This window comes from Papaver somniferum, chromosome 3 (assembly GCF_003573695.1).
Source record: "Papaver somniferum cultivar HN1 chromosome 3, ASM357369v1, whole genome shotgun sequence".
Taxonomy (NCBI): domain Eukaryota; kingdom Viridiplantae; phylum Streptophyta; class Magnoliopsida; order Ranunculales; family Papaveraceae; genus Papaver; species Papaver somniferum.
In genome coordinates, this window is record NC_039360.1 from 86,671,208 (window position 1) to 86,684,747 (window position 13,540).

General features: G+C 36.3%; 3 protein-coding genes across 3 annotated transcripts; all 3 read right to left on the bottom strand.

Moving 5' to 3' along the window:
* Positions 1-385: 385 nt before the first annotated feature.
* Positions 386-2,880, bottom strand: LOC113361437 (pentatricopeptide repeat-containing protein At2g33680-like). The gene has a single exon (XM_026604684.1). The coding sequence runs from the start codon at positions 2,871-2,873 to the stop codon at positions 732-734; it is 2,142 nt and encodes a 713-aa protein (XP_026460469.1). The 5' UTR covers positions 2,874-2,880; the 3' UTR covers positions 386-731.
* Positions 2,881-3,219: 339 nt separating this feature from the next.
* LOC113361438 (protein Iojap, chloroplastic-like) lies at positions 3,220-5,775 on the bottom strand. The gene is made up of 5 exons (XM_026604685.1): positions 5,400-5,775; positions 4,924-5,050; positions 4,114-4,252; positions 3,908-3,996; positions 3,220-3,644 (listed from the first exon to the last, which is right to left on the bottom strand). The coding sequence occupies exons 1-5, from the start codon at positions 5,625-5,627 to the stop codon at positions 3,523-3,525; spliced, it is 705 nt and encodes a 234-aa protein (XP_026460470.1). The 5' UTR covers positions 5,628-5,775; the 3' UTR covers positions 3,220-3,522.
* Positions 5,776-12,880: 7,105 nt separating this feature from the next.
* LOC113361439 (auxin-responsive protein SAUR72-like) lies at positions 12,881-13,324 on the bottom strand. The gene has a single exon (XM_026604686.1). It carries the CDS (start codon positions 13,274-13,276, stop codon positions 12,935-12,937), a length of 342 nt encoding a protein of 113 aa, XP_026460471.1. The 5' UTR covers positions 13,277-13,324; the 3' UTR covers positions 12,881-12,934.
* Between the last annotated feature and the right edge of the window lie 216 nt (positions 13,325-13,540).

Here is a 13,540-nt window from a genome sequence, read left to right on the forward strand (position 1 = left end):
GAGTTTCCAATCTATGGAGCCTTAAAATAAAATGATTTAGTATAGGGTAAGGATCCGATGACATGGTTCGAATGACATTATCATGACATGATGATGCCTTTTTTTAGCCTTATAAAGCTCTATATTCCTACGTGTCATGTTTCTCTTATAAAGCTTTACATTCCTACAAAAAAAAAAAAAAAGAGAAGTGAAGTGAGTGTATTCCAAAATACGGAAATTCACCATTCACAAATTTAATTATCGTGTACGTCTCGAAATGCACTCATTTTTGGTTGGAGTATAGAGTTTTATAAAAGGAGCGTATCACCAAAAAAATTAGCTTCAAATTCATTTTAATTTGAATTTCATTAAAAAAAATGGTGTCACAATGTCATGATAGTGTCATTCTAACTAAAAGCAACAGATACATGACACTATGAGAAAATCTATATTCAAACCAAGACTTACATTATGTAGGACAATGATTCAGCTTTTCACAGCCAGGAGTCTCAGCTAAAGATCCCTAATAGTCTACACCCATAAGAAAATCTGTATTCTTTTATTACCCACTTCCTTAAAAAGATTGTAAGCGACCCAAGTTAACAGATTGATTGGACCGGCTCATTTAAGTATATGCTTGCCACATTTTCATAAGAGGAAATATTTAACGAGGAACAAAGTCAGGTGAGAATGCCCATCTACTTTGGCAAAGGATGACTATCAAAAACGTTTCAAAACAAAAATGTTTTCAGCTACAGAATTTCTGTTTCTAAGCTGGAAATATCGTAAAAATTTGGATCAGAAACTGGTTTATAGTCTTTATCTAGCATTTGTTTAGTCAATCGTCGAACTTCTGAATGAATTTTACCAATCAGTGGATGCATTTGATCTCCCGCAACAAATACAGAAACTCGGCTCTTTATCTCAATCCAACTGCACCCAGGTTCCTTGTTTATTCCTCGGAGTCTCATCAATCCTCTAATACGTTCCATATCTTCCCATTTACCCTCATCAGCATACATATTGGACAACATTATATAAGCAGATGAATCTTTTGAACCTAACTCCATCAATCTTTCTCCGGAATAAGCTCCTATTTCAAAATTTCTAAATCTTTGACAAGAACCCAGTAAAATTTGACAGAGACATTGCTCATGATGGATTGCAGCAGATTCAACGAATTCTTTGGCTTCTTGAAGCTGCCCACATCGACTAAGAAGATCAACCATGCATGCGAAATGTTTTAATTGAGGTTTTATTCCAAAATCTTCAACCATCGATTTAAAGTAGAACCAGCCATTTTCAACCAAACCTAAGTGACTACAAGCCGAGAGGACATTAACGAAGGTGACATAATCAGGTTTTGCACAGTGCAGTTTCATCTCTTCGAATAGTTGCAATGCTTCAAGACCATGCCCGTTTTGAGAAAGACCATATATCATTGCGTTCCACGAAACAACATCTCTTTCGTGCATTCTCCTGAAGACAAGGTTACAATCATCAACATTCCCACACTTAGCATACATAGTCGATAAAGCACCTCCAACTGAGACCTCTAAACCAAACCCATGTTTAATTGTTCTGGCATGAATTTGCCTCCCCTGTTCCAGAGCTGCTAAGGTTGAACAAGCTTTAAGTACACTAGCCATGGTTGACTCATTAGGTAAAACACCCTCCATTTGCATCCTGCCATACAAACTCAAAGCCTCTTCATTTGCACCGTTTTGCACATATCCTCCAATCATTGAACTCCATAACGCCGCATTAGGTTCTTGTAACTGATCAAAACCCTTCCGTGCATCATTGATTTCACTGCACTTAGCATACATATTAATAAGAGCTGTTCTAATATAGATGTGCGATTCAAATCCTAACTTCACTAAGTAACTATGAACTTGTTTTCCTTGTGCAGTAGCTGTTACATCACCACAAGCATTAAGAACACCAACAAGCGTGAATTCAGTAGGACGAAGCCCAATAAGTTGCATCTCTGAGAAATACCTTAAAGCCATGTTAGAATTCCCACTTTGTGCATACCCAGTGATCATTGCAGACCAAGTAATCGAATTCTTATCAGTCAATGATTCAAAACATCCTTGTGCATGATCCAAATTCTCACATTTCGCGTACATGGTAACAAGTGCATTTCCTACAGATACGAATGATAACATTCCAATCTTAATCCCAAGACAATGAATCTGCTTGCCGTTTTCGACTAATTCAAGACTAGATAAAGAACTAAGAACACTCGTAAAAACAAACTCATTCAACCCTTGTTCATCCTCTTCCAAACGCATCAAATCAAATAGCTCTAAAGCCTCAACTGCATTTCTCACACTAGCATACCCAGAAATCATAGTAGCCCAAGAAACAAAATTCCTTTTCGGCATTTCCTCGAAAACTTTGCGCGCATCACAAACAAGACCTGATTCGCAGTACATGTTGATCAAAGAACTTCCAGCAAAAACATCTGAACAGTTGGGAACTTTTACAGACAAACAATGAGCTTGTTTCCCGACAGAAGCACTCGACAAATTTGAAGCAGAAGTGAAAACACCAGCCATAGTAAAAGAGTTGGGCAACGTATTTTCTTTTCTCATCTGACAGAAAAGTTTTAAAGCAAGAGAAGAACCAGGAAGTCCTTGTTTTGAATAGCCATTGATGATACAGTTCCATGAAACTACATCTTTTTCCTGTATTTCTTCGAATTGAAGTTTCGCTTCGTTTAAACAACCACATTTTGAGTACAAATTAACAAGACCATTAGCAACAAAAGGATGAAATTTTAAACCTGATTTGATTATCTGGGCATGTAAAAATCTACCCTTTTTAAGGTTTTTGTTACCGGTAAAATCTTGCAAGAGAGAAATGAAGGATTCCGAGATAGAAGTCATTCACCATTTACTCTGTCTAAACGTAATTAGAAGTAGACAGAAGCGAACTTTAAGTTGAAACTGGTTCAGTTCCGAGTCTTTTAATGTCTCGAACCAAAGCCAAAAATTGCGTAGTTTTTGACACAGTTCCAAGTGTTTTGTAAATTGTTGCCAAAGTATCAGTTTGAATTTGGTACCGACTTGTACCCCGTCCCATGTATATCAAGCAGGCCAATGGGTTTTTTTAACCGTTTCAGAGATGAAATGAACCAAACATTTCACCCTGAACTGATGATCATGCAACTGTACCGCCCTGAACTGACAAACATTTGCAGCATTGGGATAATCTCATGCTACTACTCTTATGAAACATAAGAAGTTTGTGAGGCTACATTGAATTAAGAGTGCATAAATGTACATTTACAGTGACATTACACCCTAAGCTTACAGGTACACACAACAGTACACTGAAGATCAAAATCGGTTGCAAAGTGGACTGCACCATATAACTTTCAGCACATAACAGCTCATTTGCACCATAGTGACGGTTTAGGTACATTCGGTTGAACATTGACGGAAAGGCAAGAGGAAAAGGCGCCAACAATTCCCGCAGCAGTAAACCGAGGCCATTTGAATCCATTCAATGTGGTTTATTGCCTCACGATGCTCTTCAATTGCGAGGTGAAGATTGGGTTTCAAACGGAAGTTCAATAGATGTTGCATTGGCATAAAAATCTTCCAAGTTGTAGTATTCTCGTTGCGGAGGGAGCATAATGTGGATAACAACATCACCTGAAATCATGAATAAGAATATCAATGTATTAGCTTTTGGGCCTTTCTAGATAAATCATTCGAAGTTATCAAACTATCATAGAAAGAATAAGATAATGAATATATGATGATGAAGTTACATAACCAACACGATAGTTTTCAACAGCATAGTTCTTTGTTTTCTTTTATCAATGAGTTCCCAGATGACGAAAGTCACAGGGTTGAATGAACTTCATACAATTTTTTGCATCGACAAAGAAAGCATTGATATGCTAAAGACTTACCAAAGTCTAACAAGGTCCACGAGTTGGGTTTAAAGTCTCCAGTTGGAACTTTGTTGTATTGCTCCTCAGCTAGATCTTTTATTCTTGAGCTGCCATTAACAAGAAACTTGTTACTTCTGTTGTTCACGAGTTTCATATGCAAGTCAGTCCACCTACTAAGAACTAATGGACAATCGTGTTTCACAGATTTAAAGGTAAGAACTTACGCAATAGCATAAATCTGAGGACGTGAAAAAGCTGTAACGATAATGAAAAACCGAGTCCAGTACACCAAAGGCTTCACAAAGAGAAGTCGGATATCTGCAGCCTTCACCTCACTTGCTTCCTTAGCCATAGCAATAGCAACTACAGAAAAGAGGTAAATAGACTCAGGTTCATTGTGATTAAAGCATCTCCACATTTGTTCTCAGCTACCAACATCATATCTCTGATCACAAAGGTTTGTCTATAATCTACACCTTTAATCCAGTACGGCAACACGTCCACCTACGACCAGGCATTGTTTCATACAAGAACCAGTTGTAAAAGATGTGTAATTATGGTTTTTGTTATTGTATTGCATTGCAACATAACATTTGAAGAAACAATTGGGGAACTACATGGAACATGAGAAGAAAAGGTCACTTCTTAAGTGCGTTTACGGCAGAAAGTCTACTGCTTTAAACTGTGCTGTAAAAACCTATGCTGAAGAAATTAATGAACGACAATAAAATAAAAAGAATTTTGATGCCAATGTTTACTCAAAGATAGTAATCCATCGAATCTACAGAAACATCATTGTGACGCTGAAACCTAGTTTAAGAATGTCAATGCTCGGGCATAAAACTGAAATCTGACAAAATCCTTAAGTATCATTCTAAAGGTGAAACCTATTTTAAGGATGTCAATGGCATAAAACTGAACTCTGACAAAATTCTTAAACATCAGTGTAAAGCTAAACCTACTTTAAGGATGTCAATGCTTGGGCATAGAACTGAAATCGGACAAAAGTCTTATCTAGAGTAGTTTAGACATACATGCGAGACATTCAGCATCATCATCAGCTTCATCCGTCGGAGGCTTTTGATCACCGCTACTATACACCACCTTCCCATACTTATCAAACAAATCATCAAACATTTCATCGGATTCTTCACTTAAATTCTACAAAACAACAACAATGCACTAATGTTACCTCATACTTGATCAAGTAAATAACAATTATCATCCAGTACTAACACATTACGCAAATTAGTGAACAACTAACAAAACATACTCGCATATACACATAAAACATACGATTTATTTCATGAATGTAACCATTTACCCTTAAAATCCTAAACTTGAAGTCTTGAAAACTGAAATTAAGGAACCCCAATCATTTTATCTTCAGTACCAAATTGTGCAAACAAACAGAAGCAACCTAAACCAAGATAACTAAAAAGTAAAAGTTCAAACAAATTGAAATATTATTTGAGGGATTTTGTTTCATTAGTTAATGAAAATGACTTACATTTTCTGGTTGTTTCTGTGAACGTGGTACTAACAACCTGGAATGGTGAGAGGAAAGATAAGCTGTGCTCTGGGTTTCGAAATGGGTTTTCTTATTTAGAATTAGGGTTTTATTTGGATGATTTATATGGAGGAAAGAAACTGGAGAAACAGATAGCTGAGGAATTGAAGAAGAAGACGATGAACACGATGTAAAGTTGGGAGACTGAAAAACTGCTAGTGTACGCATGATTTGAATTAGCTAGAGTGTTGCTGAGGAGAATCTGGTTAGTGAATGTTAAAGTTAGGGTTTAATCAGAAAACAACAAGCTCTCCCTCTTCCTCCACGACGAACTTCTTGCTTTCCTGGGATGGGTTTTCGAGTTTGGGAGGAGATAACTCTCCCGACTCGTGATATATCACACGTGTGAACTAAACTTCTTCTCTTTGATTTTGGACTTCTGGGGCATCCCGCATCCACTACAAATTGATAAACCGTATCCGATTAGGAGTGTCCTAGAGGAACTAGATAAATTACTTAGTTACCCCTTAGATTAGTTTTTTTTTTTTTTTTTTTTTTTTGAAGCATCCTTGATTAGTTTAATTGTTTCCTTATTTATTATTTATTTTTTATCTATTTTTTTTTAGTTTGGTGTTCTTCGGATATAGAGAATACCCAGAGGTTCAATTGCGAAATTATCAGCCAAATCTACATTTTCTTAAAAGATATAGTATTTAGGTTCTGATGACAAGTTATCAGCCGAACTTCATTCTATAATTTATTCAAACACAAAATAAAACAATGAAGATAGTGTTGTTTTTCATAAAATGAAGTTCAGGTTCCGCTATTATTTTCGTGTTTCATCATCATCTGAACTGTTCATCAACACTTTCAGAATGAAAAATAATGAACAGTTCAATAAATAATTAATTTCAGTTGCCACACTTAAATTCCTGGCATGACAACTCACTAGGCACGCTTCTCCGTGTACCTTGCTAGCATAACACACTTTACCCCTCTACCAAATGGCGGTAATTTAGTCATCGTGGGTCACTAAAAAAATAATGGGTCGTATCCAGGTTAAATAATGGGTCGTATCCAGGTTGGGATACCATCAGTATCAGGACGGAGAGATTTTTTTTTCTTTCCTCTCCTAACTATACATGAGTTTATAGGTAGTAGACATATTTAAGATTTAAACTTTCATATAATCTTTGGGTTTTAACCTAATCTTTTTCGGAGAAAAATGATGAGTCACAACAAAAATCTTAAATCACAAGATAAATTTTCGGCCCCATGATAAAAATTTCGGCCCCATAATAAATAAATACGGGATCACCTCGGAGAGTCTGAGCAAATACGTTGAATTTCCATAGTATGGGATAATAAGTCGCAAAACATTGCGAATACTGGCCAGATTTTATGAAGAAGGTTAAATTTTGTTTCGCATGAAAGTTAACTTCTGCCAAAACTAAGTCGTTAGATAATTTTCTTTTCAGAATCTCACAAACTTACTTATACGGAGTATTTCCAAAGAGCTTGCGCAGTTTGTGAGACCCAAACAGTACTACCAAAAAGATCACAAGGCCTGAAGGCCTTAAATGCTAAAACTATTGACATAAAGCTCTAGTTCGTGGTATTTTGGAACAAACATAAATATATTCAAATTGAAATACGAAGTATCTTAATGTCTTAAAGAATTAAGACAAGAGGAACCAAAGTTCCAAAATACTGAATATACTGTACAAACATTACTATTGCTGCTTCCGCGGCTAACTTTAACATCCATGTGATCAGGCGCATGTTCCTCTTCTTCAACTTCAAATAAACCTGCCTGCTGGAAATTCTGCATCTTTGCCGACGTAGCTCTTATTCATGGGTCGATCATATGCTACTGACGATGCCGGTGAGTACTTCTCTTTCAATCCTAACAACCTATGCCATATATGTTTTAGAATCTTTGGAGCCATAATTTCTCTTTGCTTTAGCTTCTGATTAATCTTAGAGAGAGAGAGAGGGAGAGTTTTTTCCTAAGAGAGGGATGGTGATTCGGTGAATGAATAATGGTATGGACTATGGACTCATCTTATGTATTTATACAAAATCTTCATTCATATCTCCAAAGAAATTCTATTCCCGGACGCCGACTATCGAGAGAAAGTTCCAAATTAAGGAAAAAGAATCCCAGTAGAATTAGGAAAAGATCCCCTTCGAGAGCATATCCGGTAGTATAATCCACAAACTAGATTTTGTTTGGATAAGATAAGCAGGCGTTTTTAGGGGCCATCCCAAAGGATTTAGGGGCTATCAATTTATACCCAGCCAAAGACTCTAGTTAAGGGGTACCCTATATGATATTGAAGTTACATAAATGCCCTTCTGGTAAAACTGTATAAAAACCAAATCAAAAACAATTCTACTCATTTCAACTTTTCTTCTTCCAGTTTCATATTATCTTCCGATTGTGGAAGAAAAAAAAATTTTCCTCGTTCAACCGAAACATCGTCGCGAATCGTAAAATCAAAACATCGTCGATTCGATTATAAAACAATGGATAAGAGAAATGAAACCCACAGACCTAGAACCAAAAATGTTGCTCGGGGTATCGATCCAAACATTGGAATTTTAGCAAGAAATAAAGAAATTCTTGCTGCAAATGAAGAAGAACGCGAAGAACGCGAAGAACAAGTACCCGGCAATGTAGTCGGTGGTGGCGATTCCGAGACTCAAACACTTCGTCAACTTCAAATGGCCCCAATTAGGTAAGAATCTATCATTTTTGGGGTTTATTTCGCTTTAATTCGTCGAATCGAGAAAAAAAAATTCTAGGGTTTTCGGTTATTTATCCAGATTCGGACGATATGCATGCTCATTTACTTCCGAATGTAGTCGTGTTCTTCATTTTTCAAGAACATCGACAGTATTCGGGAGAAAGATTTGATGATTATCTGCCGAATATTGGTGGCCATATCTTCCTGGATACAAACTGCTAATAATCGGTAGTTTAATGAATTTTTTGGCTACCGAATATATTTAAGTAGACACAAAGTATTCGGAAGAACACTCACTACCGAATGTATATATTGAAAAAATCTCAAAATTTATGATATAGGAAAAATCCCATTTTGGGGCCAGTATTTATTTGGAAGACAATATAATGTTTTATACCTCCGATTGTGTAGGATAAAATTTTAGAGTTTCTGAACTCCAGTTGATGAATATTCGGTTGTAAACGTGTTTAGTTATATTCCGATTGTTTTTCATTCGAAAAAAATATGTGTCTTCTTACTTCCGAATTTGTACATTCGGGTTATAGAGGTGCACTTTTTCTTCCGATTGTGTAGGATGAAAAATTTACAGCTTCTGAACTCCAATTGATGTATATTCGGTTGCAAATATGTTTAGTTAGCTTCCGATTGTTTTGGTATAACAAGGTATATGTTTTGGTATAACAAGGTATATGTCTCCAGACTATATTAAATTAGATGACTTCATTATCGACACTGGTAGACGAACCATCCGAGGTGATGAAAATTCTCCAGACTATATGAGTTGGTATAACAAGGTATCACATCCTTTGGTTATCCGTGAAATCAAATCCAACACTACTGCGGCGGGTTCAAGTTATAATTGTATCATCAAAGACAAACCAGCTGGTTATGATAGACTGGTGCGTGTTCTTATATTTTTGTTCATTTTATATTATTCCTATAAATCTTAGGTAATTACCGTTTGATGTTATGTCATTACGTATAAAAAACAGGTGAATAGGTTCAAGCGTGTTTCCAAAATGTTAACTGCATGCTTGAAGAGCGGAGATCCCATGCCAGCTGAGAAGATCAAAGAGGCTAGAGATCTAGTTGATAATATGGATAACGAAGATTATGCTGCCCAGTTTGGGGAGAAAGTCACGAAGAGGCATCAGCCCAAGGTGGCAGTATCAAAGACGAGTAAAAGAACTCGATCTTCATCGAGCGCTGAAGCTGCTCCAACTGAAGGTGCTCAAACTGAAGGTGCTCAAACCCGTGGTCGTGCAGGACTGGGAGGTAGTCACGGTCGTAAAGTAAAGAAGAGCAGATAAATGACAATGATTTTTGTTGTACATTCGGAAATTTGTTTGGGTAACTAAGTTAGACAAGTTCAAATGACAATGATTTGTGTGGTATATTCGGAAGTTTTGGTAACTAATTTAACTTCCGATTATTTCAAAGACAAAATTTGAAAAGTATAAGTTTTTCCAAATTCTGATTTTTGGGCCATCGTACATTCGGAACTTTATAAAAAACCTATCCTCCGAAAATCACAAGTTCAAAACAAACCACGCCATGGCTCCAGGTGGTTCCAAGGGCCAATATTGAAGGTTAGACATCCCATATTCGGAAGTTTTGGTAACTAATTTAACGTCCGATTATTTCAAAGACAAAATTTGAAAAGTATAAGTTTTTCCAAATTCTGATTTTTGGGCCATCGTACATTCAGAACTTTATAAAAAACCTATCCTCCGAATATCACAAGTTCAAAACAAACCACGCCATGGCTCCAGGTGGTTCCAAGGGCCCATATTGAAGGTTAGACATCCCAATTCGGAAGTTTTGGTAACTAATTTAACTTCCGATTATTTCAAAGACAAAATTTGAAAAGTATAAGTTTTTCCAAATTCTGATTTTTGGGCCATCGTACATTCGGAACTTTATAAAAAACCTATCCTCCGAATATCACAAGTTCAAAACAAACCACGCCATGGCTCCAGCTGGTTCCAAGGGACAATATTGAAGGTTAGACATCCCATATTCGGAAGTTTTGGTAACTAATTTAACGTCCGATTATTTCAAAGACAAAATTTGAAAAGTATAAGTTTTTCCAAATTCTGATTTTTGGGCCATCGTACATTCGGAACTTTATAAAAAACCTATCCTCCGAATATCACAAGTTCAAAACAAACCACGCCATGGCTCCAGGTGGTTCCAAGGGCCCATATTGAAGGTTAGACATCCCATATTCGGAAGTTTTGGTAACTAATTTAACGTCCGATTATTTCAAAGACAAAATTTGAAAAGTATAAGTTTTTCCAAATTCTGATTTTTGGGCCATCGTACATTCGGAACTTTACAAAAACATTATCCTCCGAATATTACAAGTTCAAAAAAAAACTGTTTCCTGGAACCAAACAACACCATAATCGGAAAGAAAGTTGACTCATAAAATAACCGAATATTACAATCGGTAGGTTGTTTAACAAAATAATCTACCGATTTCGTATAATCGTCTAGTTTTTATATTAATAATACTCCGATTACATCCATTACATAAAGTTCAAACGGCCTTAACCTTACAATTTCGTCAAAAGCACCTAAATCCATACTCCTAATTGACCATAAAAGTATTAAAACAGATCATAACTTCCAGTGACCATAGAAATTGTCCCTCTTGATTTTGTAGCATCCTTCATGTTCAAATCGTTTCCCGTAGAGGTCCACATACCGGCGATCCGCAAGATTTCTCTGAAATTACGAATGAGTAACAAGTTAGTACTAACTTTTGTTAATGTGAATTGGAGTTACAGAGATACTTACTCGTTTTTCATACGTCCACCAAGAAAAGCGTTCCTAACAAACCGTTCCTCATCTTCAAGTTTGTCAATCTCCTTATCTAGCGCATTCTTTCTCATATTAATGTCATTGGATGATCTTCGAATTCGATTACCATCTAAGGCCTCAAATACCATTAAGATACGGTTCCATATCTGCTCTTCGGATTCCGATTTGTGGAGCTTGTGAACACGATCATGAGTAGTTACCACAACCCTCGCTCTATAAATAGCACAATCTTCTTCTTCGGCAAAAGCAATATCCATGTTTTTTGTTATGAAAATTAAAACTGAAGAGAGGAAAGAGTTTGGTGCAATTGGGGTGATAGATATGAGTTTCTTTATATAGGTTTAGGGTCCAACGGCTCTTTTTCTTTTTCCCAAAAACTCCAACGGCTAATTTGACGAAAGTTGAATGTGGAGAAACCAATAATCGGTAGGTATTGGATTTAGCATATCTACCGATTATGGTAGCTTTCAAAATTTGAATTTGCGGCAACTTATAATCGGTAGGTTTTGTAATATATTTAACTCCCGATTAACGCTGAATCCAAAACACGAACCAAGAAATACTGCACCTCGTATAATCGGACGTCTGGCAAATATTTTGGCCTCCGATTGCATTCGGAGGGTAACAATGTTATCATATCCTCCGAATATATAAGGGTAATTTCGCCATTACGAATTACGCGAGATAAGGGCTGGCTACATTTTCCCTTTGGGTGACCTTTTTTGTTTTATTGTTGGCCCCTAAATCCTTTTGAGTGGCCCCTAAAAACGCCAGGTAAGATAACCCACAAAAAATTAAATTAGAGTTTTAAAATTATCCAAAAATTAGAGTTTTAAAATTAAAAAAATGCCAGTTTTAAGATATAGATATCAAGTTTATTTAGGAACCCAACCACAAACGCCGGAATATCATTTTTTCTCTCTCTTTCGTTGTGCAGTATATCGTATGTTGTGATGTATAACATCATCATCTACCGGTTTGGTTTCCTACCATCAGCTACTAACAAAATGCAATATATTTTCTTTAGTTATGTTTTTGGGTGATCAAATGATTGTTGGAGATGGGTGATCTACAGTTTTCATTAGAAAAAAAAAAGAAAGATAATTTGCCAATTATGTACATGTTTCATTGTTGTGCCAATTTTTTACCGTACCTATATCCTATTTTTGGTGTACGTAGGGAGAGCATATGTTATATCAGCATTAAATCTAGGTAGACAAACATGAAGTGCGACAACCCACTTGGAACTTGAATCTGGGTATCTGCATTTTTTGGAATACCATGTCAGATTACTCGTTTTGCACCGTCACAGCCCGCGCCAAAAGTACTTTAGTCCTTGGGACAGTGAAGTAGTGAACTGGTTTTCCATAAAAAAAAAGAAGAAGAAGAATTAATGAAGTCACCAACTGGCAACAATCATCTGATCGAATGACCATTTGTTGATTCACACTGCAAGTTTTGACCGATCAATAAAGAGTAAAGACTATAACTAAGCCACCATTAAAGATGGAAATGTCTTTAATGTGGATCTTGTCAAGTTAATAGCCCCAAAGGCACCAAATTTATGATGTAGGATTTCGCTTCTTAATCAAGAAAGTCTAAATATTGGTAGCGAAAGCAAAGTAAGAAAACTTAACACTAAAAATGAGTTAATAAGAAAACAAATTCAAATCATTAGTATATCTCTCCCATTTTTGGAGGATGGAATTACAACAAGAATTCATCAACAAAAGAAAAGAAAAGAAAAAAGAAAGGAATTGCAAGTCTATTAACTATAGTTAGTGACCTTCATTCCCTGTTTAAATAATAATGAGAAATGGAGTCATGCAACCATGCATTCTTCATTGTTAAGAAAAATGAATGAAAAAAATGGAGAACGAACTAATTAAAACTTCGAAAACTTGTTTCATTGAGCACCCGCAGTGTTCTTCTCGTTGATTTGCTGCGCGCTATTGTAATTCAGCGATCATTGAACTTAGACATAAGATCTTGCAAGTCCATATAATGCGCAGCAGGGTTTCTTGATTTAAGAAGATCAAGAAGATATTTGAAAAGATCAATTTCACATGCAATCCTCAATGCACCATCATATGAATATCCGAATTCTTCACTTGACAACTCAAGTAAATTCTCAAAGAGAGGGTGGTTCAAGTAATTAGCTTCAACCTCAAATCTGCATGGGAATTCTTGTTTACCGACATAAACCCTTACATGACCTTGAGCAACACGATCCGCCCGTGACGAAGATCTCTTTAAACCGCAGCATAAAATATTTTTCCAAAGCTCGATAGTATTAGTCATGATCTTCTTAACCTTAACAGAGAATTTGCTTGCAGAACTAATAGTATATAAGAGTAGTCTAGTAGTAGTAGTTGTTGTTGAATTGTGAGATGTTGATGGTTATGGAGGAAGAAATGAGTTGGTATTTATATAGGGGATATAAAGTTTGTATAACATGTAGAAGAGAAAGACAGGTAGATAGTAGGTACAACCGTACAAGAACGCGCCGTAGGAGGAAAGAATGCATATTAAATAGGAGAGTGTACCTCTCGCTCCTTCCCGTAC

Bases quoted from the DNA above. Each gene is read 5' to 3' on its own strand.
- LOC113361437 (XM_026604684.1), bottom strand. From the start codon at position 2,873: ATGACTTCTATCTCGGAATCCTTCATTTCTCTCTTGCAAGATTTTACC.
- LOC113361438 (XM_026604685.1), bottom strand. From the start codon at position 5,627: ATGCGTACACTAGCAGTTTTTCAGTCTCCCAACTTTACATCGTGTTCA. The intron at 5,051-5,399 runs GTAAGTCATTTT...GTTGTTTTGTAG, and splicing joins CACAGAAACAACCAGAAAAT to AATTTAAGTGAAGAATCCGA. The intron at 3,997-4,113 runs GTAAGTTCTTAC...TGTTAATGGCAG, and splicing joins CCTCAGATTTATGCTATTGC to CTCAAGAATAAAAGATCTAG.
- LOC113361439 (XM_026604686.1), bottom strand. From the start codon at position 13,276: ATGACTAATACTATCGAGCTTTGGAAAAATATTTTATGCTGCGGTTTA.